Genomic DNA, 26,738 nt, shown 5'->3' on the forward strand with positions numbered 1-26,738 from the left:
GTGCTGATTATGCTCCATGAACCCTTTTCATATCAGCATAACTTCATATTTTTCCTCCTTAATGTACTTATCCAGCATCATTAAAATGTATCCATACTTTTACCTCAGGTTCAGGAACAGTTATTACCCTACAACCATCAGGCTCCTGAACTGGCGTGGATAACTTTAATCACCACTACTCAACAACCTACAAACGTACTTCCAAGGACTCTTTACAACTCCTGTTCTCAGTATTATTTTTTATTTACACAATTTGTCTTCTTTTTCACATCTGTTGTTTGCTAGTATTTGTCTGTTTATGTCTAACTTTTATAAATTCTATTGAATTTATTTTTCCTTGGTAACTGCCTCCAAGAAAATGAATCTCAAGGTAGTACATGGTAACATATAATGTATGCATTTTGATAATAAATTTGCTTTCAATCTTGAACTGTTTTAATTCTCCCAATCCTACCCCTAACCCTAACAACATCCCACAATGGAAAGCACCTCCTTTAACCCTGGGAAAACTCTGAGCATCTAAGCACCCTACCCCGACTGGAGTTAACATCTCATGGACCCATAAACTGCTCTACTCCCACACATACATGATTATAAAACTCTTGTGTAATTGGCACTGACCTTGCATACATATGCATGGGACAATACCTAGCACCCCCCACTCTTAAAAGAGATGAATTCCAAGAAAGGCTGGTAGTGCGGAACCAGGTTAATGAAAGTGTGGGACATTCCAAACTGGCAGGGTCTAGTACAATAAATCTCCAATAACAAGATTGAGAAACATAAGAGGGATACTTTTCCCATTGTCCACGTAATTACATCTAATACTTTAACAAACTTTTATAGATGGGTCATGGAGAGTATACTGACTGGCTGCATCACAGCCCCTGAACAGAAAATCCTACAAAAAGCAGTGGATACAGCCCAGTCCATCACGGGTAAAGCCCTCCCCACCACTGAGCACATCTACACAGAATGCTGTTGCAGGAAAACAGCATCCATTAGGGACACCCACCACCCAGGTCATACTCACTTCTTTCTGCTGCCATCAAGAAGGTCATACAGGAGTCACACGACACACAGTACTAGCTTCAGAAACAGTTATTACTCCTCAACCAACAGGCTCTTAAACCAGAGGGGCAACTTAATTCATCTTCACTTGCCCCATCACTGAAATATTCCCACAACCTACAGACTCTCTTTCAAGGACTCATCATCTCATGTTCTCAAACTTCTGGTGAAGATGGCACTACCAACTGCGTGCGGCAGCTCTCTAGTAGTTAAAAAGATAAGAAATCTGACTAAAAACATCACTAGAAATATCTTTTCTGAAGTAATTTGTGTTGTCTGTTGTTTGGTCAATTTAAACACTAACCCAGATAGACTGAAAAGACAGGGTGTTGGGATCCAGGACGAGAGCCGATTTCACTCGCTCTCTGCGACGGTCATTTCCTTGGCACTAAGGCTACGGAGACTACCCCAGCTGCTATGCTCCTTGCCTGCTAATATGATGAACCGAGAAGCGAGTTTTTGGGCCTATTCCAGATTGCTCGGGGTTTGGATCTGAGGACTCAATTTTGGTTCAGAATATTGTTGTTCACTTCAGTTTTTTGCATGACTTGACATATATGTACTTTGAGAATAAATTTACTTTGAACTTTGAAGTGAATAGTTAACTCATCACAGAATTTTGGTCACAGTTATGGTAGGACCAAAGCTGCTGCCAGATATCCAGCTCATTATTTGTTTAGTATAGATAGACAATCAAATAAATAGCTCTCACCTTCTCCAAATTTGTGAGGTACAGGACTTGACCAAGTTTCTTCTGCAATTGTGATGTGGCCACAGCTTTGTCATTGAGGAGTTTCATTTGATTTTGTTCCACCTGACAAACACACAACAGTGGCTTTTCTTGGCTTTTACAAACATTATATTTCTCACTGGTAGATTTATATATTACCCAATATATTGTATTATATATTATATACATTTCTATGTATAAATTACTTTTACTTAGATGACAGATGCATTATGTTACAGTCCTGGGACGTGTTGTTGAACAGACCTAGGATGCAATCATACATTTCTCTGAAAGAGGCACATAGGTAGGGTGGCCCAAAATGTCAACTGTTTATTTCCCTTTAAAGATGCTGCCTGACTTGCTGAGTTTCTCCAGCATTTTGTGTGTGTTGCTCAAGATTTCCAGCATCTGCAGAATCGCTTGTGTTTATGGCATGTTTGCCTTCATCAGGCATTGAGCACAAGAGTTGAGATGTCATGCTATTGTATAAAACCTTGGTTAGATCTCACATTGTGTATTGTTTATACTTGCTTTCATTGACCAAGGCATAGAGTAAGGGAGTTGGGTCATTACAGTTGTACAAATCATTGGATAGGCTCTATAATTGTGTGCAGTTCTGATCACCACACTAAAGGAAGGATGTGATTAAGCCAGAGAGGATGCAGAAAAGATGTGCGAGGATGTTGTCTGGACTGGGGGTAGGGGTACTTGAGTTATAAAGAGAGGTTGGATAGGTTGGGACAGTTCATTGGAGCAAAGGATTGCGGTTGGGAGGGTAGATAGTCACAGTCTCCTTTCCAGAGCAATTTAGTCCAAAATGAGTTTTAAAGTGAGAGGGAAATGATTTAAGGGAGCTTCGATGGGCCAAATGGCCTACTTCTGCTCATATATCTTATGGTCTTATGGTCTTTGAGGGGCAGTTTTCACATAGAGGGTGCTGGTTAAATGAAATAAGCTGCCACCAGAAGTGGTAAAGGCAGATACAATTACAATTTTCATCCATGCATGGGCACAAGGATAAGAAAGGTTTGGAGGGATATTGGCCAAAGGAAGGAAAATGGAATCAGCTAACAAGGCATCATGGTTATATGGGCTGGACAGCCCGTTTCTGTGTTGTATAACTCTATGAATAAATACAAGTATTATACAGATATCTTGTCAAGAAAATAAAAGAACTTACTGGTTATCAGATGTTAGACTTCTTTGGATTTGTAATCAGTGCAAAACTTACATCACTCTCTTTTTATGCTAGATGCAATGTGCAATTTAATTTTAAGTTATTTTTTCAACTTGTTTTTGGACAGCCAAGGTGACAGCCTCCATATTGACAGAAAATGCAGGCTAGTGCTCTAATACAGGCTAACTTTGGGTGTCTCACTAATAGTGGAGATCACTGCAACTCCTCTGCCAATCACTGGACCATTAATTACTTGTAAAAACCCTAGAAACATAAATAACTTAGGACACAAAAGTTCAATTCAGCCCGTCACATCCATGTTAAGAACACAGAACATTCTACATAGTACAGACCCAACGGGCCACGATTTTGTGCTGATCTTATAACCTGCTCTAAGATCAATCTAACCCTTCCTTCTTATAGAACATAGATTATGTTAAATGATCAAAAAGCTACCCTTACTAAAGGCATCTTCCAGCACTCTTTAAGTACCCTCTGGGATCTCTATGAATGTGATGAGGGTTTGTAACTCCACTAAACTTTCAGGGAATAGTACCCAGTAACTGTACTGTGCTTACCGTATAAAATTAACAGTACAAAAAAAGGTTGGTCTATCCACATGACAGAACCCACTGTTTTTGCCCCACGTTTCTGTCATCCAATGTTAACATCTTGTTCAACTCCCTTCTCCCTCAAGTGCCTATCTATATTATAACGTACTTAAATCAAATAAATGTAAGTTTCTTCTTTCCTTTTCACACTTATTCTCCAGCACAGGTTGAAGCAAATCTGCCTGTAATATTTCCAGCTTCATACCTCATGTGGTTCGATGATATGAAGAAGTGGAACACTTGGTTTGGGATCACCTGGAAGACGCAGTTGAAAACGTTCAGTTGCCATGGCTAACTCATCAATAGCAGAAACACGATCACGCAGTGTCATCCAATATTCATGCATCAACTACAAACACAAAAGAAAATAAGTACTTAAGGAAGGCGTCTAAGGATAGACATCTATTTTCAATTGAAATACATCAGTTACCCACAGTACCTCTTTCTATTCTAGACATACATATTTATATAGTTTCACATTTGCACATCAACCTGTACTACAGTCACTGAATATTACAGCAGAGTCCATTCAGTTCAATATCTATGTTGGCCTTTTTATCAAAATAATTATTTATTCAGAAGAATTTATAATTCTTTTGCATTACAATTCAGAGGAATTACATTAGAGAATTATATTTATAAATTTTCTCCCTTCTTTTGCAGTCCTGATGAAGGGTCTCAGCACAAAACATAGACTCTTTATTCATTTCCATAGATGCTGCCTGACCTGCTGAGTTCATCCAGTATTCTATGTGTGTTGCTCTGGATTTCCAGCACCTGTAGAATCTCGTGTTCATAACTTTCTCTAATTACGTTCTACTTTTACCATTATGTCTAATGTATCATTGTATATTCTAGAATTTCTCATTTTATACTAGTAAAATTAGCTCCAGTTTAATTAAAACTTCTCTTTTAGTGTCCTCTTGGCAAATCTCTTCTGTAATGTCTTCATGCCACTAGTATTTCCACAGCCCCTTTTGCTACAGAGTGCAAAAATATTTTTTAGAACCATAGAACATTAAGCACAGAAACAGGCCTTTTGGCCCTTCTTGGCTGTGCCGAACCATTTTTCTGCCTAGTCCCACTGACCTGCACCTAGACCATATCCCTCCATACCCCTCTCATCCATGTACCTGTCCAAGTTTTTCTTAAATGTTAAAAGTGAGCCTGCATTCACCACTTCAACTGGCAGCTCATTTACATCAAAAGAAATATTTTCAAGAAAATCTTTGAGGGATTTTATTTGTTGCCTTATTGTTCTTGTTTGCTGATTTCTTATTGATTGCTTTTGCACTTAATCAGATAGCTGTTTTCGTTTGGATAGGTGCTATTAGCCTGCGTAATTAATGAAGAATTCCAGGATCCAGGAAAAAACACTGAGCAGCGGAGAGTTGCAAGCAAACTGCTATGTTGCAACCTGAGGAATTACTAAAGTGGAGAAATGACTGAGTCAAAGAGTAAGCCATCAGCCCCTGGTGCTGGCAGCCTTTCCAATATAAAACTTCCCTTTATATTCCTAACAAGATTCTTTATTTCATTTCCTTTTAAGGTAAGCATTAATCTTGAGTTCAATACCCACACAGGGTGAAGAAGTGCATTGTCTAAAGAACCCAAGTTTAATAACTTACCTACTTTCTTCACATAGGCACCCATGCTCCACTCTCTTCTCTGATCAGATTTCTTCTTCAGCCGTTTACCTTTTCCACCCATCACCTTCCAGCTTCTCACTTCATCCCCACCTTCCTCACCCATCCACCTTCTCCCTCATCTGCCAGCTTGTATTCCTTCCCTTTCCTTCACCACCTTCTTCTGGCTTCTCTGATGAAGGATCTCAACCCGAAACACCAAGTGTTTATTCCCCTCCATAGATGCTGCCTGACTTGCTGAGTTCCTCCAGCATTTTGTGTGTATTACTCCTCTTATTTTGCTGGTTGTTTATCTCTCAGTGCTAAGCCCCTTCTTTTACTTTCCATCTGCCCTGCATCCTCTCACAGGCTTTTGGAGCAACATTCACCCCACCTCACTTCTGACGATAGTGAGATTACCTCTCCTAGTTCCTAACTTCCTCATCCTGTTAGCTGTCATCTACACAATAATGGTTCTCCTTGGTGGTCAGTGACGCAAAAAAGTTGGGGCAGGGTTAAACTCTGTCAGGAAGTTTACTGCGATGACTGTTATATAACCCATACCCCATTTCAAGAGAGTGTTGGCCTTCTGATGGAGTTATTACTGTTTCTGCACAGTCACGACAATCACTGAGTTCACTACCTTATTAACAATCTCAAAGCAATTTTTGTTTTTTCCCCAGTTCTTCCAGGATCATTAATATGTATTGTAAATTTTAAAAAACCTCTGAATATTCCCAAAACCTACTGAATCCATAACAATCCAAATAAAAATCTATTTTGTTTTCACACATTTTGGATTCCTTTCATCAATGAACATTTAAAATAGAGCTGGTTAGTTCCTCATCAGGCCATTCCTATGAGGAACCCGTATAATATGATATACCTTATATTCCTTTTTCCAAGCTTCAAACAGTTCCATGAAGTTGTTTCCTTCTTCTATTAGCAAGGTATCGATACGGTGTGCTTTTCCAAAGGCTAGGATGGCTTTTAAGGCACGTTCAGTTTCACTCGCAGCCCACAATCCCCGGCTAGTGGTAGGTAAGCGATCATCTATCAGACCTTCCTCATCTTCAATCATCTCTTCAAAGATTGCTTTTTGACCTTTAACACTGGAGAATACAGATCCAGCTTTAGTTTTCCCAAATAGATAGTACATTCCCTCTTCCAAAAGTTGGTACAATCACCTGCTGAAATGTAGTCACATTGAGGACAAAGAAAGATCACTACTTTTTGGCAACACACAGTTAATGCTGGAGGAACTCAGCAGGTCAGGCAGCAGCATCAACGGAAAAGAGTACAGTAAACGTCTTGGGCTGAGATCCGGGGGCGGGGGGGGGGTGTTTGTGTGTGTGTGTGTGTGTGTGTGTGTGTGTGTGTGTGTGTGTGTGTGTGTGTGTGTGTGTGTGTGTGTGTGTGTGTGTGTGTGTGTGTGTGTGTGTGTGTGTGTGTGTGTGTGTGTGTGTGTGTGTATTTCCAGCATCTGCAGATTTTCTCTTGTTTGTGATTGGATTACTACTTTTTAACCAGTTAGAATTATGGAATATATATAGTTTTTCAATGGCTTCCGTTCTCCAGGTGGGGCCTCACCAACAATTGTCACAAATGTTCCATGTCTAAATTCCAATCTCTTGCAATGAAGACAAATGTAATTCGCCTTCCTAACTACTGGCTGCACACCTATATGCATTTTTGTGATTGACACACAAGAATACCCAGGTCTCTCACTACTTCATGCACTTGCAATTTCTCTCCTTTAAAAGACGGTCTGCCTTTTGACAGAAGTTTATGTAAGGTAGAGGACGAGAGACTGGCTAGGAAAGCAGGGTATTAAACAAATCTGGGAACAACAATGTTTTTGCTTGGCTATTCAGCTGTAATGGGCTGGGACAAGGCCAGAGAATAATGATATTACAGAGGTGGAGGTAAATAGCCTTAGTGAGTTACAGGATTATGAGTGGAAGCTCAACTCAGTATCATAAAGGATATTAAAACTGAATAAAGGCAGTACCCTGGTTATGAAAGGATTACATTTCTGAGGAGTGTCGGTATGCCAATTTCTCCACAAGTCAGAAGTGTCTGTAGTAACCCAAATGATACTACTCTACCTACACTTGCTATCTGTGCGAATTGGTGATAACATATCCTCCTCGCTGACGATCAACACTGGCACATCTCAGGGAGTGGACCATAGTCGAAAGGGTGTGTGCTTAGCCCACTGCTCTCCTCTCTATATACACATGACTGTGTGGCTAGGCATAGCTCAAATACCATCTATAAATTTGCTGACGATACAACCATTGTTGGTAGAATCTCAGGTGGTGAAAACAGGGCATACAGGAGTGAGATATGCCAACTAGTGGAGTGGTGCTGCAGCAACAACCTGGCAGTCAACGTCAGTAAGACAAAAGAGCTGATTGTGGACTTCAGGAAAGGTAAAATGAAGGAACACATACCAATCCTCATAGAGGGATCAGAAGTGGAGAGAGTGAGCAGTTTCAAGTTCCTGGGTGTCAGGATCTCTGAAGATCTAACCTGGTCCCAACATATTGATGTAGTTAAAAAGAAGGCAAGACGGCAGCTATACTTCATAAGGAGTTTGAAAAGATTTGGCATGTCAACAAGTACACTCAAAAACTTCTAGTTGTACCGTGGAGAGCATTATGATAGGCTGCATCACTGTCTGGTATGGAGGGGCTACTGCACAGGACCAAAAGAAGCTGCAGAAGGTTGTAAATCTAGTCAGCACCATCTTGGGCACTACCCTATGAAGTACCCAGGACATCTTCAGGGCGCGGTGTCTCAGAAAGGATCTTCCATTATTAAGGACCTCTAGCACCCAGGGCATGCCTTTTTCTCACTGTTACCATCAGGTAGGAGGTACAGAAGCCTGAAGGCACACACTCAGGAACAGCTTCTTCCCCTCTACCATCCGATTGAATCTTTGGACACTACCTCACTTTTTTTAAAATATACAGTATTTCTGTTTTTGCACGTTTTTTTAAAATCTATTCAATATACGTATACTGTAATTGATTTACTTATTTATTATTGCTGGGGTTTTTTCTCTGCTGGATTATGTATTGGATTGAACTGCTGCTGCTAAGTTAACAAATTTCACGTCACATGCCGGTGATAATAAACCTGATTCTGATTCTATAATTCCTTCATTTTCAAAAATAATAACCCTAACAGTATCCAAAGGATAAGACTGAAGTAATTTGCCACGTGTAGATCGAAACGTAAAATGTGAGATGTGTTGTTTGCAACAATCAGCAACACAATCCAAAGACGTGCTGGGAGCAGACTGTGAGTGTTGCCACAGTTCCAGTGCCAACATTGCATGCCCACAATTTATTAACCATAACCCATACATCTTTGGAATATGAGAAGAAACCAGAACACCCAGAGGAAATGCACACGATCATGGAGAGAACATGCAAACTCCTTACGAACAGCCAGGAATTGAACCTTGACTACAGGTCACTAGCACTATAAAGCATTACCCTAACTGTTACTCTGACAATTCAAAACTGACTTAAAACTGAATTAGTTGAACATATATTGCATGAAGTCATTAATGAATAACATGAAACATTTAATTATTATTAACTAGAAAATACTTTAAAAACTGGATGGCGGAATTTATGTACAGTTGGATTTACATGATTCCGGTTATTTGAGCCCCAGTATACTGTTTAAGATTACTTTGTACCCTATGCATCTTTGAACAGGTCCTGCTGTACTGAATTCTCAAAGATGGGCAAAACCCTTGCAGAATATTCTTCCTGCTCATTTAAATACTTGCCTGTGTGAAAAAAGCTTGGATTCATAATCTGTGAATAGTTCATCTGCCTTACAGAACTGACAACTACAAAACAAAAGAATAATGAGAGATTTATTAGTGATTCATTCTGAATAGTTGATTAGCATTCAACATGAACAACCGCACAAGAAAGGATTTACTTAAGTATATCAATCTATAAAGCATACAATATGTATTCATAGAAACCTATGCCAATAATAATTTTACAATAGTTTGAATGTTGTTTTTAACCCCAATACCAATTCTAAATCTCATTTAACAATCTACTTTATTTATGTCAGTTGTGAAAGAATAAATAACTTTCTTATGTCTAAGTCAGGTATTGTGATTTATTAGGTGTTCTAATCTATGCTGACACTTCACAGATGCCTCATCTTCACTTGCATGGACACAAGATATTCAATTGTACTATTTTGAGGAAGAGCAGAAAACAATATTGTTAAAAGAGATTTTATGGCCTTTGTTTCGTGGAAGCTTGTGGTGCAATGACTAGTTGTCCCTACCACCTGGCTACTGTTTATTGATTACAGCTCAGCATGCAACACTATCATACCTTCAGTACTAATTAACAAGCTCCAAAACCTTGGCCTCCATACCTCCCTTTGCAACTAGATTCTTGACTTTCCTCATCAGAGACAACAGTCAGTGTGGGTCGGAAATAGCATCTTTTCTTCGCTACAATCAACAGCGGCACACCTCAAGGATGTGTGTTTAACCCACTGTTCTACTCTCTGTACACCCTTGACTGTGTGAGTAGGCACAGCTCAAACACCATTTATAAATTTGCCAATGACATAACTATTGTTGGCAGAATTTCAGATGGTGATGAGCAGGCATGAAGGAGACAGATCATAAATACAAGTAATTCTGCAGATCACAAGCACAGGAAAATCTGCAGGTGGTGGAAATCCAAAGGAACATACACAAAATGCTGGAGGAACTCAGCAGGTTAGGTAGCATCTGTGGAAGGGAAAAGATTGTCAACATTGTGGGCTGAGACCCTTCTTCAGGACTGGAAAGGAATGGGGAAGATGCCAGAATAAAAAGTTGGGCATGGGGAAGAAGGATAACAAAAAGGTGATAGGAGAGGCCAGGTGGGAATGAAAAGGAAAGGGCTGGAGAGGCAGGAATCTGATAGAAGAGGAGTGGACCATAGTCGAAAGGGAAGGAGGAGGGGACCGAATGACAGATGATAGGTAGGTGAGAAGTGGCAAGAGGGCAGAGTGGGGAATAGAGTGTAACACCCTGGGAAAGGTTTCACTGCTACTGTGTGCCTGACACCAGAGTGAGGGTTCTTTTCTGGTTCAGCGGGGATGAAGGGAGAAGGCGCCGGAGAGAAGAGGTCATAGGACTTGATCCGGAGCGGGGCCATGGTCCGACAAAGGCTGGGGAGATCGAAGGAGGATCGGTGAGGGAGAAACCATGAGCTCCAAATTGTGCGCATTAGTCTGTTTCATTAAAATAGGCCCTTTTCTTTTTTTTTGGATTTTTCTTTACTAACCCTTCAGTTAAATTAAGAATTATAAAGCTAAGTCGTTTAATTGTATGCAGTGTACTGTCTGTTATTTCGTGGTGCTCATTTATAACAGGGTAACAATTCATGCAGCATCCACACAAACGGGATTTCAGGGTGGGCTTGCTCCTCAATCTCACACATTTGGCGGGGCAGAAATTGTCTTATGCAGCCGACAGAACCAGAGTGTTTCAAGAAGAAGAGGGGAAGGGAGGGAAATTTTTTTACCCAGGAGAAATCAACATTCATGCCATCAGGTTGGACGCTACCCAGACGGCATACAAGGTATTGCTCCTGCGTCGTGAGAGTGGCCTCATCATGGTACAAGAGGAGCAGCTTGATTGAGTGGTGTCACAACAACAACTTGCACTCAACTTCAGTAAGACCAAGAAATTGATTGTGGTCTTTAGGAAGGAGAATGTCAAGGGAATACACACCAGTCCTCATTGACGGCTCAGCAGTAGATAGGATGAGCCGTTTCAGGTTCCTGGGTGTCAATATCTCCATATATCTACCCTGGGCCCAACATCTTGATGTAATTACAATGAAGGCACCACAGCACTTATATTTCATTAAGAGTCTAAGGAGATTTGGTATGTCACCAAAGACTCTAGCAAATTTATATAGATGTACCATGAACAGCATTCCAACTGGTGGCATCACTATCTCATCTGCACAGGATCAGAAAAAGCTGCAGAAAGTTACAAACTCAGCAAGTTCCATCATGGGCACTCGCCTCCCCAGCATCTTCAAAAGGAGATGCCTCAAAAACAGCATCCGTCAGGAAGAACCCTATTGCCCAGGATGTCCCCTCTTCTCACTGCTACCATCAAGGAGGTGGTACAGGAGCTTGAAGACAAACACTCGACATCTCAGTTAGAGCTTCTTCCCTCTGCCATCAAATATCCGGATGGACAATGAATCCATGTACACTACCTGTTTTTTCCTCTCTTTTTGCAGTGGATTCACCTATCCACTGTTGCAACAGTCCCTCCACTTCAAGGGTAATTCTTGCTTTAAATTGTTTTGAAATGTTGTGAGGTAGTTAAAAGAAAGACATAAGCATGTTTCAATTCTGAGCTGAAGGACTTTAACAATTATTTCTTTTCCTCTAAAACTCTTATTCTACATATAGGTAGAATTACGTAAGTCGTCCATATAAGACAATCACATAAAAGGATGGCTAGAGGAAAGAAAAATAAAGCAGCGCTTTCCCTACCAACAAATAGGCAACAATGGTGATTTCCACAATAGAATGATACCCACTTGTTCAGGGGAAATCGAACTGGACGAAGATGGCACATTGTGGCAATTCGGATTTCTTCTTGAGATGGAGCGCCTACCAATTTCTTAATTGAATCCTGCACCGCCTTCTGGGATTTCTTCAACTCTTCGATTTGCACTGCCAGTAAATACTGAAGGCCTCTGCAGTCCCGGAACCTGGATGTCAAATTTAATTCTTAACACATATGTATAGCATATATTTTTCAGTACACTTTTAAGTGACTGAAATTATATCAAATTAGAGATTAAGCTGTATTTTATCCTTAGACGTATGGGCCCTATGAACTACTTTGAACTGTATCAACAAATGTTTAGCACATATAGAGGATGAATTAACTAATTGAAATTTTTTCCCCATTTTTCGATAGGTAAGGTAAGCTTAAGTTCCCTTTCCCAATCATTTTTAATTTTACTAGATGCATCTGAATGAATTTTCATAATATGTTATCTATTAACAATGTAATCCCAACAATTGTGTAACAATACTATGTATATACACTATTTTGATATTAATAAAAAGATTGAAAAAGAAAGAGATTAAGCTGTATTTTATTAGAATCATGCAGCAAATGAACAAACCATTTCAGCCCACAATGTGTGTGTGTGAAGCTTAGATAACTAAGTTTAAATATAGCTGATACATATACCATTTATAAATATTAATTGACAGTTAAAAGTCACAGTCGGTAGTTATGCTACATTTACTGAAGGAAAACACATGAACACATACAACAGCTTTCCGTGCATCATCAAGATAAGATTTCAGTAAATCTGTTGCAGTTACTAGTTAAGTTCCAGCGGAATAGCTTGCTAAGTTTCATCATGGCTATTATTAAAGATTAAATTAGAAAAGCTCTGGAGCATCAATTAGCACAGGTCACCATATAATGAGATTCATTTTCATGCAGGCATTCACAGTAAAAGATAGAAATACAATAAAGTCCCTTCCCACTAACTCCATCAAAATTTGCAATAACATTGTATACACTGCAACAATCTAGTAAATCCAGATTGTTCGCAATCTGTCACAATCTCTAATCAAAAACTGAATGAGTCAACACTATTTTTTCAATACATCAGTGGAAGCAAATTAGAAGGGAGATCCATTAAAGACAGAGAGTTTGATTTCAATATTCCCCAAAGAACCTAACTGGAAGAATATTATCAGCTACAAAACAGTGAAAACACAATTGAATACTAACCTTGAGCATTATATTAACACTTTAACAGCTGGCATGCAGATTTCAGCAAAAGCATGAAAGAAAGGGTATCAATCTAATCTACAAACATACTTACTTTTCAGACATGGAGAGCTTGCTGCCCTCTTGTTTATAGCTGGATGAGATTTCATTTTGCACCCTAAACGCTAATTCTTCATCCAGACCAGCCTGCTGTACACATTCAATAATGCCCAGCCACCAAGGAGCTCCAGAATGAATCTACGAAGATAGAAGAGAATGGTATTTCAGTTTTTATGGTAATGAATAACTATTCATTCTTATTCTATAGCAATCAATAAACCTGAAACAAATATCATATGGTGTATTTTGATTTTATTTATTTAAAAACTCAGCACATAAAGGCTCTTCCAGCCCAGAAAACCACCTATCTAGCCTAGCCTAATCATAGGACAATCTATGACCAATAAACTTACTAACTGATACATCTCTGAACTGCAGAAGGAAACCACAGCACCCAGAGGAAACGCGTGTGGTTATGGGGATCATATACAAACGCCTTAGAGATACTGCTGGCATTGACTTCAAACTCCAATACCCAAGCTGTAATGACATTGCGCTAACCACTACACTTCCATCTAACAAGAGGTTGCTTGTAACTTCAATCATTTATTAAAATAAGCAATTCAGGTTAAAGATGCAGATTACTACTTTACCCTTCTGTTATTTAACTTGTTTCTGGGCACCATCACCAGCCGAACTACAGTACTGTTTAAGAGGACAGCGTCAGCAATAGCACAGCAGACATACACTTATTACAAAATGGTGAAGGAAGGTCTACCTGGTTCAGCAGACAGGAACATTTACATGGTACTGGACACAAGTTATTTTACCCGGTGCGGTTGGACAGGGCAGTTCTGCTGTTATTATTGAGTGCAGGCCTGTTTACCTGGTGCTGGACTAAAAGATTTTTCAGCTGGTGATGCTGTGGAGTGTTATTTACCTTGCGCTGCAGTTCTTGAATATTCTGTTGAACTGGCTGTAAAGCTTGCTGTGCTGTTGAGACTTCCAAATCTGATTTGCTCATGTAGTGCTGTTTAAGTTGCTCAGCCTGTACATTTTGAGGCAAGGAATAAAACATTACATTTACACTAGCAAAGTAACTGGTCTGGAAATGATTTTATTATATCCATTGCTAGATGGTCCATTCAATTTCATCCTTATTCTGTTTCAAAGTAATGGTTCAGATGCCAATGAATGACTTCTTTAGCTGTTTTACAGCATAGGTAAGAGTTAACGGCATTGCTATGGGAATGGAGTTACACAAAAGTCAAACCAGGCAATGATGCCATATTTTCTCTCATGAAGGAAATGTCTAATTGAACTAAATGACAATTCAGTGGTATTGTAGTTTAAGATGATACCTTTTTTAAAATTCCAGATTACTTTTCAAATTCAAATTCCATTACTATTTTTGTTGTACATGAATTCACATCTCTGGATGGTCAGTCCAGGCTTTTAAGTTCCTAGCCAAAGACTACTGTATCATTGCATATTTTACAAATCACCTTATTAAGAAAACTATCAGAATCAGGTTTATCATCGTTGTCTAAAAACGTGAAGTATACTCTTTTGTGGCAACGGTACAATGCAAAGACATAAATTTACTATGAATAACAAAATAAGTAAATAATACAAAAACACAGGAATAACGATGTAGTGTTCATAAGGTCTACTTGCTTTCAGCCACATGTTGTCTTGGTAATAGGATTGTGATAGAGGAAATATAATAGTGAATAAATAGGTGAGAAATAACTCAATTATTTATCTTAATTATATATGTAAATTCATTTTATATTTATTACATTATTAAATATTGTATATGTAGTACAAAATTATTACATTTATATAATATATGAAGTATAAACATAAGTTCTTTCTTTCCATGTGTCCACTAATCAATTTATCTTTCTAATTTGGATTTTGGGTGATAGCACCATGTAGAGCTCTTTCCGAACTTCTGCATATACGTGACAGTAAGAATAAATATGAAATATAAATGACAAACAATTGTAAGTCAAAACTCTGAGACATTCAGTGTCAGGAAAAGACAAGACTGTTTATATTGCTCCTCTTACAGAGTCAATAATTAAAATAACACCAGTAGAAATAAAGATATATAACAGAGAATTACTGTATATAGTGAACAAAAGCTGACACCTAATGAAAAATGGAACCATACTTCTTCTTTAAGCTTGTGATCTCGAAGAGTTGGTGGGATCCCTGGGTGCTTTGCCTCAAGCAGTTCCATAAGGTTGTGGGTGGCATGGAGACGCTGGAAAAGAAAAATATTTGTTTGGTAAATGAATTGGGGAGCAGATGAATTGGGAAATTCTAAGCTGAAATGGGGGGTTGGTTTACTTGTAAAGAATCTGTATGAAGTTTATCTTTGTGCTCCTCGGATGAACGCAGAACTTCTCTGTAATATTCTGCTGCTGAAGAAAACTCACCTGTAAAACAAAATTATATAATCTGGTGACAATCGTGGTTCTGTGCTGGCATGATTGCATGCAAATCTGACTACCACTCCAAACACATGAGCACTAAATCAGGGCTTAAGGTCGATTATATTTATGAATGAGAGTTTACTGTAAAATATGCATCTTTTAGATGAGAAATAAATCAATTATTTAACCCACAACCAACATTGCCCAAAACATTCTTCTCATTAATAGGATGAAGTTTATGAGAATATGTGATGCATAAATTGTTTGCAAGGATCTTGAGATTATCAAAAATGCAAAATGCATGTTCTTCTTTTTCTTTCTTTCACAACCAAAAAAAACCTTTAAACACAAGAAATTCTGCTGGAAATGTTGGGAGGAGCTCGACAAGTCAAACAGCATTTATGGAAATAAATACATCAGTGTTTTGGTCGAGATCCTCACCTGAAACACCGATTGTATTTATTTCCATAGATGCTGCCTGACCTGCTGAGTTCCTCCAGTATTTTGTATGTGTTAGCTTTATATAAAGGCTTTCTGTCTCCATAATTAAAAGTTATGGCAACACTACAGTTAAATTTATTTGACAAGAAAATCTAACTGTCTCAAAGATGGTACTGAAAACAAAACCATTATCAACAGAAGCTTTACTAGATTCTCAATTGGGTCAGTATAAATTATTAATCAGACCCTAATCTTTCACTCCATATGATGTCTGCAAAGTATTGATCACAATTTGTCTGCACTATTCTTAAGGCCTTGTTGAACTGGGGTGTAGAATTGTTATTTTTCTTGTAGTTTAACTTTTCAATGCTTGCTTGTACTTTTATATCACCTATATACATGTAATTGTTCAGAGAATTTTTCAGTAATTATGGTACAGTTGCTTCTGTATTTTTCAGTAGCAGGTGCAACACTATTTGAATCTGGCTATTTTACAGGTTAATTGTAATAACTGGAAGTTTTGTTCATCTCTAGGCTTCTCTAGACTAAGTATGAAACATCTTTTCATTTGTCTTTTCTTTGTTCTTTCAGCTTCTCTTGTTCGTTTTCCACCTTTGTAACATTTAATACAATTATCATAAGCAACCAGTTTTATGCCTCATTCTTGATTTCCGAAGAACCTCTGGATCATGAAAACATCGGGATCCAACAGCCTCTCATCTCCTTTTCTTAAAACTGGTAGATTGATATTCATTTAACTGGTTGAAGAAAAAGTACAGGTCTGTTTACTTGCCTTTGATAATTTGAATACCGGCCAGCCCATTGAGAGCACACACCAGCTGCCGATGAGCCTCTTCACATTCCGTGGAACATTTTCTCTTAAGAGACTTTAAGAGTTCCTCCATTGTCATGGTGCTGCAAACACAAAAACAACCCGGATAAAACGTTAAAAAAAAATACATCTCTGAACTTTGCATTTACCTATGCTGAAGCAGATACCAAACACAGTGACAACTATGGCTCACAAATAACATTGCAGAGTTAAAAAGTTATGGTATCAAGTCTCATCCCATATACTAAAGCACAAAATCCCAACAAAGACCATTTCTGTTTTCATGAACAATATAATTGTTATGCCACCGGAGGAAGTTAGCTGTCCAATTAAATCCATGGCAGATTCTAAAAGAGCAAGCCCATCAATTCCAATTTCACTGCTCTTTCCTCACATACCTGCAAATTACCAAATATCAAAAATAAAAACTGCAGATACTGGAGATCTGAAACATAAACATTTCAGGTCTGAAATGTTGATTGCCTTCTTTCTAAAGACGATACCTGATCTGTTGAGTGTTTCCAGCATTTTTTGCTTTTGTTTCTGCAAATTAATCCTCGCGAGGGCCAATCTTAAAACTTTTTAAACTTCTCAGGGATTGTTTGGACCACACATACACAGAATGAATTATAAATCTATGCAATTACCAAGAAAGACACACAAAATGCTGGAGGAAGTCAGCAGGTCAGGCACATCTACGGAAAGGAATAAAGAATCATCATTTCGAGCCAAGATGGATGAAGGGTGTCATCCCGATGAGTCCTAATGAAGAGTCTTGACTCGAAACGTTGACTCTTTGTTCTGTTCCATAGATGCTGCCTGGCCTACTGACTTCCTCCAGCATTTTGTGTGTGTTACTCTGGTTTACCAGCATCTGCAGAATCTCTTGTGTTTACAATTATCAAGGAAAATATTTTCCCTCACCTTCACCTTTCCCTTGAGGCTTTTGCTCAAAAATTTAAGTTTGGGTTCCCTGCCTTTGAATCATCCATGTGTTTTTATTTCTCTACATGCTGCCATGAATGTCCTGTTTCTGTATTCTAAATGACCTGTTATTCTATGCATACCTCTTCTGTATTGGAAGGAACTCTCCTCGAACAGCCTGTGGATGACAGCATGCCTGCCTTAATCTCAACAAGGGATACAAAATAGAACCAACTGTGCGTCTATCAAGTTGGCTCAACTTGATGCTCCAATCAAAAATCATTCTCAGCTTCTGCAATGCATCTTGGGAGCAAATTTCATGCTGTCGATGGTAGAAGTGTCTTTCCACTGGTGAAAATTCCAGCCAATGAACTTCCTCGGTCTGAGGAGGTATCTTGATCTGGGAGAAAAGCAGCAAGTAATGAAAGATTTAAGATATACAGATGCAGTTGACTGACCAATCCATTCATGTTTGATCAAAAGATCAATGCGACTGCAGCCACACTTAAACTGCCATAAAATTTACAGATGCCAATCCTTTACAAACAACACGAGGAAGAGGAAAGAGATAGTTATGATTGCCTCCTACACACCTGAACTCTGCCCAAACTCATTTTCTGGAAATAATGTTTATAAGTAGATCAACTATAACAATAAGGAATGTCTTGAGATACTCCCAAGGAATTATTATTAAATAAAATTTGGCATCAAGCCATGTAATACTATCAACTAAACATTTGGGCAAATAGATTATAAACAATGCTTAAAAGAAATGGGAAGAAAAGTGTATGGAGAAAGAGTTAGAATGTGTAAGATTGAGATGAGTGAAACTACAACCACAAAGGTGAAGTAAACAGGCTTGGGAACACCAGGACTGAACAGGAGAAACAACAATACTGATGTGGGTTATAACGTGGAAAGATGCCATAAGCATGGACTGAAGCATAGATGAGGATTTTCAAATTAAGGATAATACCTATACTATTAGTACATTGGTACTCATCGTGTAAGCTAGCTAGTGCACTATGAAACTTGTTAAGGGCCAGTTAAAGCTCAATAAAGAACAACTAATTATAGGACAGCACATTGATGTAGTAGTTAGTGTACTGCTATTACAATGCCAGTGATCCGTGTTCAATTCCACCACTGTCTATAAGGAGTTTGTAAGTTTTCCCCTTCACTGTGTGGGCTTCCGCTAGGTGCTCTGATGTCTTCCCACGTTCCAAAGATGTACAGATATATATACCTGATCAAGAACATCCTTTTTTGCCGTTCGCCACATGATCTTTGCTATGAGTGTGTAGATTGGAATGGGATTCTTTCTGCAGTATGGTTGGTATAAGAGTTGGTCCCACCAGTGTTTAACCCAATATGGGTCGACACCTAGAAAGAGTATTAATCCATACAAGTCTAAGAGGAGAAAGAGAAGTAAATTAGCTACATCAAAATTTAGTCTGGATTACAAAAGTCAAAAAAGAATGAAAGCTGACATATTCACCATATTTACTTCCTTCACCATAGAGCAAAGCAAAAAGTAAATTGCAAACATTCTTTTAGGAATGCTTGGAGTACTTCATGCAAATGATGACATGCTACTTCAGTTGCTATTATTACCTTAATTGTTAATCTATGACCATGGATGTAAGACATAGGAGCAGAAGTAGGCTATTTGGCCCATTGAGTGTACTCTTGTCATTCCATCTTAGCTGATTTGTTATTAGTAAGAGCATCAAAGATTACACTCCCCACAACCATTGCTGATCTTTCTGATCAAGAACCTAGTAACTTCCACTCTAAATATAGCCAATGACTTGGCCACCACAGCTGTCTGTGGCAATGAATTCCACTGATTAACTACCCTCTGGCTAAAGAAATTCCTCCTCATCTCTGTTCTAAAGGGACATCCTTCTATTCTGATGCTGTTCCCTCTGGTCCTAGACTCTCCCACTATAGGAAATATCCTCTCCATGTTTATTCTATACAGGCCTTTCAATATTCAATAGGTTGCAATGTGATGCCCTTTTCATTCATTTAAACTCCAGCAAGTACAGTCCCAGATCCATCAAACGCTCCTCAGACATTATAACGCTCCTTGTATTCTGAGGCTGTGCCCTTTGATCCTTAACTCTTCCACTATGAAAAACATCCTCCCTACATCTATTCTACGTAGGCTTTTCAATATTCGATAAGTTTCAATGAGATCCCCCCTCATTCTTCTAAACTCCAGCAAATATAGGTGCAGCGCCATCAACTGCTCTTCACATGTTAACCCTTTCATTCCTGGGATGAATGTACTTAATTCTCTAACCAACATCATCTTTATTTTCATTAATATTTAATTATAAGCATGCCAGTCACATACACAAATAGGTAACCATGGGTATCACAGATATAATCAGCAATAACACTCATCCTTTTCCTGTATAAGATAGAGGTATTTCCAAAGTGAAAGACTCTTATCTCTAATACAATTCTATAAAAGAAAGCAAACAGAAAAGAGCGAACGATCATAAGAAGATGCATGAAGCCACACCTTCCAAGCCCCTTTGGACAGGTGTTCCTGTGACGCACCAACGATTAATGGCAGTCAATCGTAGACACATTTCGGCAGCCTGTATGACAAAGAAACAGCAAATAGCAGTAATTCTGAGTGAAAATTCTTCTTTATCAACAAGAAAAATGCTATGCATTGTTTGTTCATTTCAAAAATTAACACTAAAAAGATGGTTTATACTCAAGAGAAAGAGAATTCAGAAAATAAAAAATGGAATCAGCAATATGCCATATTGTCCGTCAGACATAGGAGCAGAGTTAGACCATTCTGTCCATCAAGTCTGCTCCACTGTTCGAACATGGCGGACTTATTTTTCCTCTCAACCTCATTCTCCTGCCTTCTTCCAAAACCTTTGACGCCATTACTAATCAAGAATCTATCAACTTCTGCTTCAAAATCAGTGTCTCAAAAAAGTATTCAGCTCCAAACACTGGTTCACATAAATGAGTTATAACCAGGGATTTTGATCAATTTAACTGAGAATTGTTATTTGTGAATCACATGTTCCTTTTGCACAGTAGAACCCCCCCCCCAGCAAAAAAGGGGGAAAATTACATAGCATGAAAACCAAAAATTCTAAAACTGAAATGTCAGCAGTTCAAATGTATCCATCCCCCTTTGCTCAGTACTTAGTTGAACCAACTCTCACAGCTATTACAACCAGTAGTCTTTTTGGATAAGTCTCTGTTAGCTTTGCACAATGTGATGAAGCAAGCTTCTCCCATTCCTCCTTGCAAAATTGCTCAAGCTGTGCCAGGTTAGTTGGGGTGCAGCAATGGACAGCATTCTTGAGGTCTTGACAGAGCTGTTCAATTGGGTTAAAGTCAGGACTCTGACTGGGCCACTCAAGTACATCAATTTTCTTCATCTGAAGCCACTCCATGGTTGCTCTGACAGTGTGTTCTGGTTCACTGCCCTCCCCTATTTAAGCTTTCAGGCAGAGGCTAGCAGGTTTTTATCCAGGATCTCCTTGTATTTAACTGTATTCATCTCCCCATCAATCCTGACCATATTTCCAGTCCCTGCTGCTGAAAAGCATCCCCATAGCCTTTACAGTAGGGCCGATATTATCTCATTTCCCCTCCTCCCTACCAACATTCTGCTTTCCAAAGGCATTCCCTTGTCTACTAAACTCCCTCCCAGAACTTATTCCTGCAAGCAGCCAAATTGCTACACCTGCCTATTCAACTGCACTCAAGGCCACAGTCTTTCCAGGTGAGGCAACATTTCACCTTCGAACCTGCCGGGTCATCTATTGTATCTGATGCTCTGATGTGGCCTCCTTTACACTGGTGAGACCCATTATAAATTGGGGGACCGCTACGTCAAGCCCCACTGCTCCATCCACCTGAAGCAGAATTTCCCAGCGGCCAATATTCTAATTCCCATTCCTGTTCCGACAACTTGGTCCATGGCCTCCTCTTGTGCCACAATGAGGCCAACCTCAGGGTAGAGGAGCAACACTTTGTATTCCGTCTGGGTAGCCTCCAACCTGATAACATGAATATCAAGTTCTCCTTCCAGTAAAAAAAAATCCTATTTTTTCTTTCTTCTTCTATTCCCCACTCTGGCCTCTTACCTCTTCTCACATGCTCAGCACCTTCCCCGGGTGCCCAGTCCTCCTTTACTTTTTCCTACGGTCCACTCTCCTCTCCTATCAGATCCTTTCCTCTCCAGCCCTTTATCTTTCCCACCCACCTAGTTTCACCTATCACCTTCTAGCTATCCTTCTTCCCCTCCTCATACATAAGAAGGTAAGAGATAGGAGCAGGAGTAGGCCAATCGACCCCTCCAGCCTGCTCCGCCATTCAACAAGATCATGGCTGATCCAATCTTAACTCTAGTTTTCACCGAATCCCACAAGGCAACAGTGCCAACCAACAGGGCACCATGCCGCCCATTTTATTTTATTATTCATCCCGCCCAAACCCATGTGATCACCCAGGGAAAAAAAACCGAGTTGTCAATTGAGGAGAAAAAATCTGGAAAATTCCTCTCCAACTCATCCAGGCTATCGAAAACTGGTCCAGGAGATCACATTGCTGATCTAAACCTAGCCTCATGTCCACTTACCTGCTCGCTCACCATATCCCCTAATGCCATTTTTATCCAGGAAAATGTCTATCTCCGTTTTGAATTTATTGAGTGTAGTAGCTTCCACAGCTCTCTGGGGCAGTAAATTCCACAGCCCCACTACCCTCTGAGTGAAGAAATTTCTCCGCATCTCAGTCCTGGAATGGCATCCCCTTATTTTAAGATAATGCCCCCTAGTCCTAGTTTCACCCATCATTGGGAACATTCTCCCCGCATCCACCCGATCAAGCCCCTTCACAATCTTATATGTTTCAATAAGATCGCCTCTCATTCTTCGGAACTCCAATGAGTAGAGTCCCAATCTACTCAACCTCTCATCATACATCAACCCACCCATCCCCGGAATTAACCTTGTGAACCTTCTTTGCACTGCCTCGAGAGCCAGTATGTCCTTTCTTAAATATGGACACCAGAACTGCACGCAGTACTCCAGGTGTGGTCTCACCAATACCCGGTACAACTGCAGTAAGACCTCCCTGTTCTTATACTCCATCCCCCTAGCAATAAAAGCCAGCATTCCATTGGCCTTCTTGACCACCTGCTGCACTTGCATACTAACTTTTTGTGTTTCCTGCACCTCCTCCCACTTCTTTTATTCTGGCATCTTCTCCCTTCCTCTCCAGTCCTGAAGAAGGGTCTCAGCCTGAAACATTGACTGTCTGTTCATTTCCATGGATGCTGCCTGTCCTGCAGAGTTCCTCCAGCAATTTGTGAACGCTGCTCTGGATTTCCAGATCCTGCAAAATTTCTTGTGTTTATGGTGTGACCTAACTGAGGTGAAATATTAGGTTTATGTGCCACAAACCACTTAGTGTTTGAGGTCAAAACATTGCATTTTAATCTCATCCAACATTCTTGCACATTTTTACAGTATCTTCTAAGTGGCACTTTTGGAAGTTTTTACAGGCAAAGACATGCTCCTTTTTTTTAGCCAGGACTCCTTCCCTGTCACTCTCCTATAAATACCCTCTTGTGCAAGTCCTTAGAGATTGTGCAGCCATGAATTTTATCTCCAAAAGCTGCTGACTTCTGAAGCTCACTTAGAATGACTGTTGGTGCCACAGTAGCCTCTCTTACAAGTGCCATTCTTCTCAGGCAATTAAAGTTAGAGAGAAAGCCTGCCCTAGGCAATGTGGCAGTGGTTTCATATTTTTTCTGTTTTTTTCATGATGGACTGCACTGAGCTCTAAAATGTGTTCAGAGCCTTTGAGATGGCCTTGTACCCTTCCCCAGATTTGTGCTTCTCTATCATCATTTCCCTGAAATGTCTTGAAAGCTCTTTTGTCTTCATTTTGCTTTGGTCTTTTGAAAATTTACCATACTGGTAGATCTTACAGAGAGAGAGGGTATAATTCTTATGAACTCATTGACAACAGGTGATTCTCCGATTTTTTACATCAACAGTTGAGTTGGTAAGGTAGTATACAGTATTGCAGCTGAGGACAGTTAGCATAGTAATTACAAAGGGAATGAATACTTTTTCAACCTCACAATTTTGGTTTTTAATTTTAGTAAATTGTTGACCGGTTTTAGAATTTTTCTTTTGATTTGGCATGATACACAATGTTGTGTAGATTAGCTCAAAAACCCCATCTCAGTGTATTTCAAATTTAGAATATGAGAGAGTAAAATACGAAAAGTTGTGGGTGCAGAATATTTTTTCAAAACACTGTATACCTAATGACTTAGCCTTCACAGCCTTCTTTGGCAATGCATTCCACAGACATCTCGGGTTAAGACTCCTTATCTGGTCATCCTATACTCTAGGTGCAATTCCTGCCTACAAAGTTTGCTTTGTAAAGCCTCACCTTAGCAGTGGCACACTCAACCATTTGAGCCTCATCCAGACAGATCCTCCACCACTCCACCGCAACTAGTGGGCTTGGAATGGCCATGTAACGCTTCTCTTTGCGTAACCGACGCCCATCATCACTGTTACTATGAGGTATGTCAACATAATTCAGCTCTGTTCGAAGTACATCATATGTTGTGATAACTATCTCGTGCTCTGCAAGTGCATGAGGTTGTATAAAACCATGTTTCTTCACTCCTTGGTACACCTGTAGAGGACAAACAGTGGAAGCTGAATTTGCTGATGAATGTGCTATCCTGAATAATTAAACTACTTTAAATTGTCAAAACTAATCAAAATAGTGGGTAAATAATGCATAAAACTTAAATAAAAAGAATTAATTATAAAGCTAAATTAACCAATTATGGATATTTATGTTATATATGTTGAATGAGACTTTAAACCATCATAGTGAAATAGTCCATTAGGTGTGGTAACGATCCACAACAAACAGGATCAGAATCAGGTTTATTATCACTGTCTTATTGTGAAATTTGTTGTTTTATGTTGTTTTACAATGCAAAGACATAATATTACTATAAATTACAAAATAAATAAATGGTGCAAAAAAAGGAATAATGAGGTACAACAGCAATACTAATTCCCATACTAATCTAATTCTCTCTTTTAAAAATAGTTCTGGTGGCTTCTTGTGGGCCTTTTAAGAACATCTGTATGGGCCCTGTTTAGCTGAAATGGAGCTCATGGCGATTGCTTTCTGTTGGGGGGGGGGGGGGGGGGTCCGTCAAACTGGTATTAAGACAACTTACTTGCCTTTTGCAAAGATCGTGGACAGTATCAGCCATGTTTTGGATGCCTTTTTTTCCCTAACCCAATATGGCAACTGGTTCTACAGCAAGCACTTGCTGGTCACCAAATTGGTGGCTTAGAACTCAGAATACTAGGGCTCAAGATAGGCTCCTATCAGAATCAAATGGAGCTTATTAAAAATTGAGTAAATAGTGTGCTGCTAATGGGAAGACAAGGTTTTTCCACTGAGGTTGGGTGAGATTAGAACTAAAGGTCACAAGATAGGTGTGAAAAGTGAAATATTTAAGGCGGACCTGTGGAGGAATTTCTTCACTCAGAGAGTGGTGCAAGTGTGGAATGAGCTGCCAACAGAAGTGGTGGATAATGAGTTTGACTGCAATACTTAAGAGAAGTTTGGATAAGATTATGGATGGGAGGGGGATGGAAGGCTCAGGTCCAGGTGCAGATGGAAGGGCCTAGGCAGAACAAGAGTTCGGCATTGGTTAGATGGGCCGAAAGGCCCGCTTCTATGCTGTAGTGCTCTATGATTCTACAAACCTTAGTAATGAGGATCTTTCACTCTAAAATCAGAAATCAGTAAGGTTCTTAAAGTAAAATTCCGTACAACTTTCTTGCAACAGATAATTCTAATATACTTGGAGAACAAATGAGTGAAAAAGAATAAAGTGATACATGTTATGGAAACAATGCTTTTAGAATTCATACAATCTGGACTTATTTCTCTCTGTAGCAATGCTTACCAAGATAGAAATTGAAGATGATCTCACATGCCTGTTAATTTCATCCACCCACTGGTGGCAGATGGAACTGGGGGAGATAATGAGGGTTGCAGATGTGGACACAGGCTTCATCTTGACCAGGCAATGGGGGCAGTAGAATGGCCTGATACTTAGGTCGTCTTCCTTGTAATTCACACAAGTAGCATGCTGCCACAAGTGGCAATTCAGGCACTGAATCCGTGCTTTATAATCAGCCAATCCACTTTCACCGCATATGCATTCAAAATGACACTTTGACTTGGTGTAGGGAGAAGTCATTTTAGATGACTGTGTTCTGTCCGTATCTTGCGAATCTCCCTGGAGGACATTTGGGGATCTTTTATCATTTATTGGCACCTTACTTGAGGTAAAACAACTTTCCCTTATTTCACCAGTTTCATTATTTTCTGCAATCCCTTGTCCAGACAGCAAAAAATCTAAGCCACCATCATGAGTCTCCTCTTTCAGATCAAATTCCTGAGATACTTTTGGTGGTTCCACTTCCTTCTTGCATGGCTCAGTTTCATTACAATTGTTCTTTTCATTTTCCAAGAGACAATCAGGGATATCGTTTGCCGATGGTTTGCCAGTGCCTGTTGTACTCAAAGCAGGATCAGTTTCTTCTGTTTTCATCTCCTGCTTGTTATTCACAAAAATGGGCAATAGGCTTTTCCCAGGACTTAGCTTCTAAGCAAAAACAATAAAGTCTTGTAAAATAGTTTATAATTCGCACAATTAACACACAGAAGTTAGAACATTCTGCTGAACCAGTGCTTTTCAAAATTAAACCTTCATGCAAATAAATCACTCTCATTTATCTATTCTGTCCCCACATCTCTTTCTTCCCTGTTCCTTTATCTAGTTATCCTACATTTATATTGTTTCTGCATCCACACGAATCCTGAAAATTGATTCCATAGCCTCATAACTTTTTGTTTTAAAAAAAATCTCCTATCCCTGCTGTAAGTCTGTGAGATTTTATCACCTTTT

At 39.3% G+C, this 26,738-nt stretch overlaps 1 protein-coding gene across 4 annotated transcripts in view; it reads right to left on the bottom strand.

Annotated features, from left to right (window-relative positions):
• shprh (SNF2 histone linker PHD RING helicase) overlaps positions 1–26,738 on the bottom strand; it is an 83,960-nt gene that overhangs the window by 19,439 nt on the left and 37,783 nt on the right. For 3 of the 4 annotated variants that reach the window (XM_073056566.1, XM_073056565.1, XM_073056564.1), the window contains exons 10-24: positions 25,731–26,435; positions 24,176–24,427; positions 20,253–20,331; positions 18,966–19,129; positions 17,863–18,119; positions 16,757–16,878; positions 15,437–15,525; positions 15,258–15,350; positions 14,019–14,126; positions 13,134–13,276; positions 11,820–11,993; positions 9,023–9,085; positions 6,101–6,326; positions 3,795–3,938; positions 1,784–1,885 (exon numbers count right to left, since the gene is read on the bottom strand). In XM_073056566.1, the coding sequence (XP_072912667.1) occupies positions 1,784–1,885; positions 3,795–3,938; positions 6,101–6,326; positions 9,023–9,085; positions 11,820–11,993; positions 13,134–13,276; positions 14,019–14,126; positions 15,258–15,350; positions 15,437–15,525; positions 16,757–16,878; positions 17,863–18,119; positions 18,966–19,129; positions 20,253–20,331; positions 24,176–24,427; positions 25,731–26,435 (2,721 nt within the window). The remainder of the gene's footprint in view (positions 1–1,783; positions 1,886–3,794; positions 3,939–6,100; positions 6,327–9,022; positions 9,086–11,819; positions 11,994–13,133; positions 13,277–14,018; positions 14,127–15,257; positions 15,351–15,436; positions 15,526–16,756; positions 16,879–17,862; positions 18,120–18,965; positions 19,130–20,252; positions 20,332–24,175; positions 24,428–25,730; positions 26,436–26,738) is intronic. The other variant, XM_073056567.1, reaches the window with a different exon arrangement.

The sequence above is a fragment of the Hemitrygon akajei genome, chromosome 9 (genome assembly GCF_048418815.1).
Source record: "Hemitrygon akajei chromosome 9, sHemAka1.3, whole genome shotgun sequence".
In the NCBI taxonomy this organism is placed as follows: domain Eukaryota; kingdom Metazoa; phylum Chordata; class Chondrichthyes; order Myliobatiformes; family Dasyatidae; genus Hemitrygon; species Hemitrygon akajei.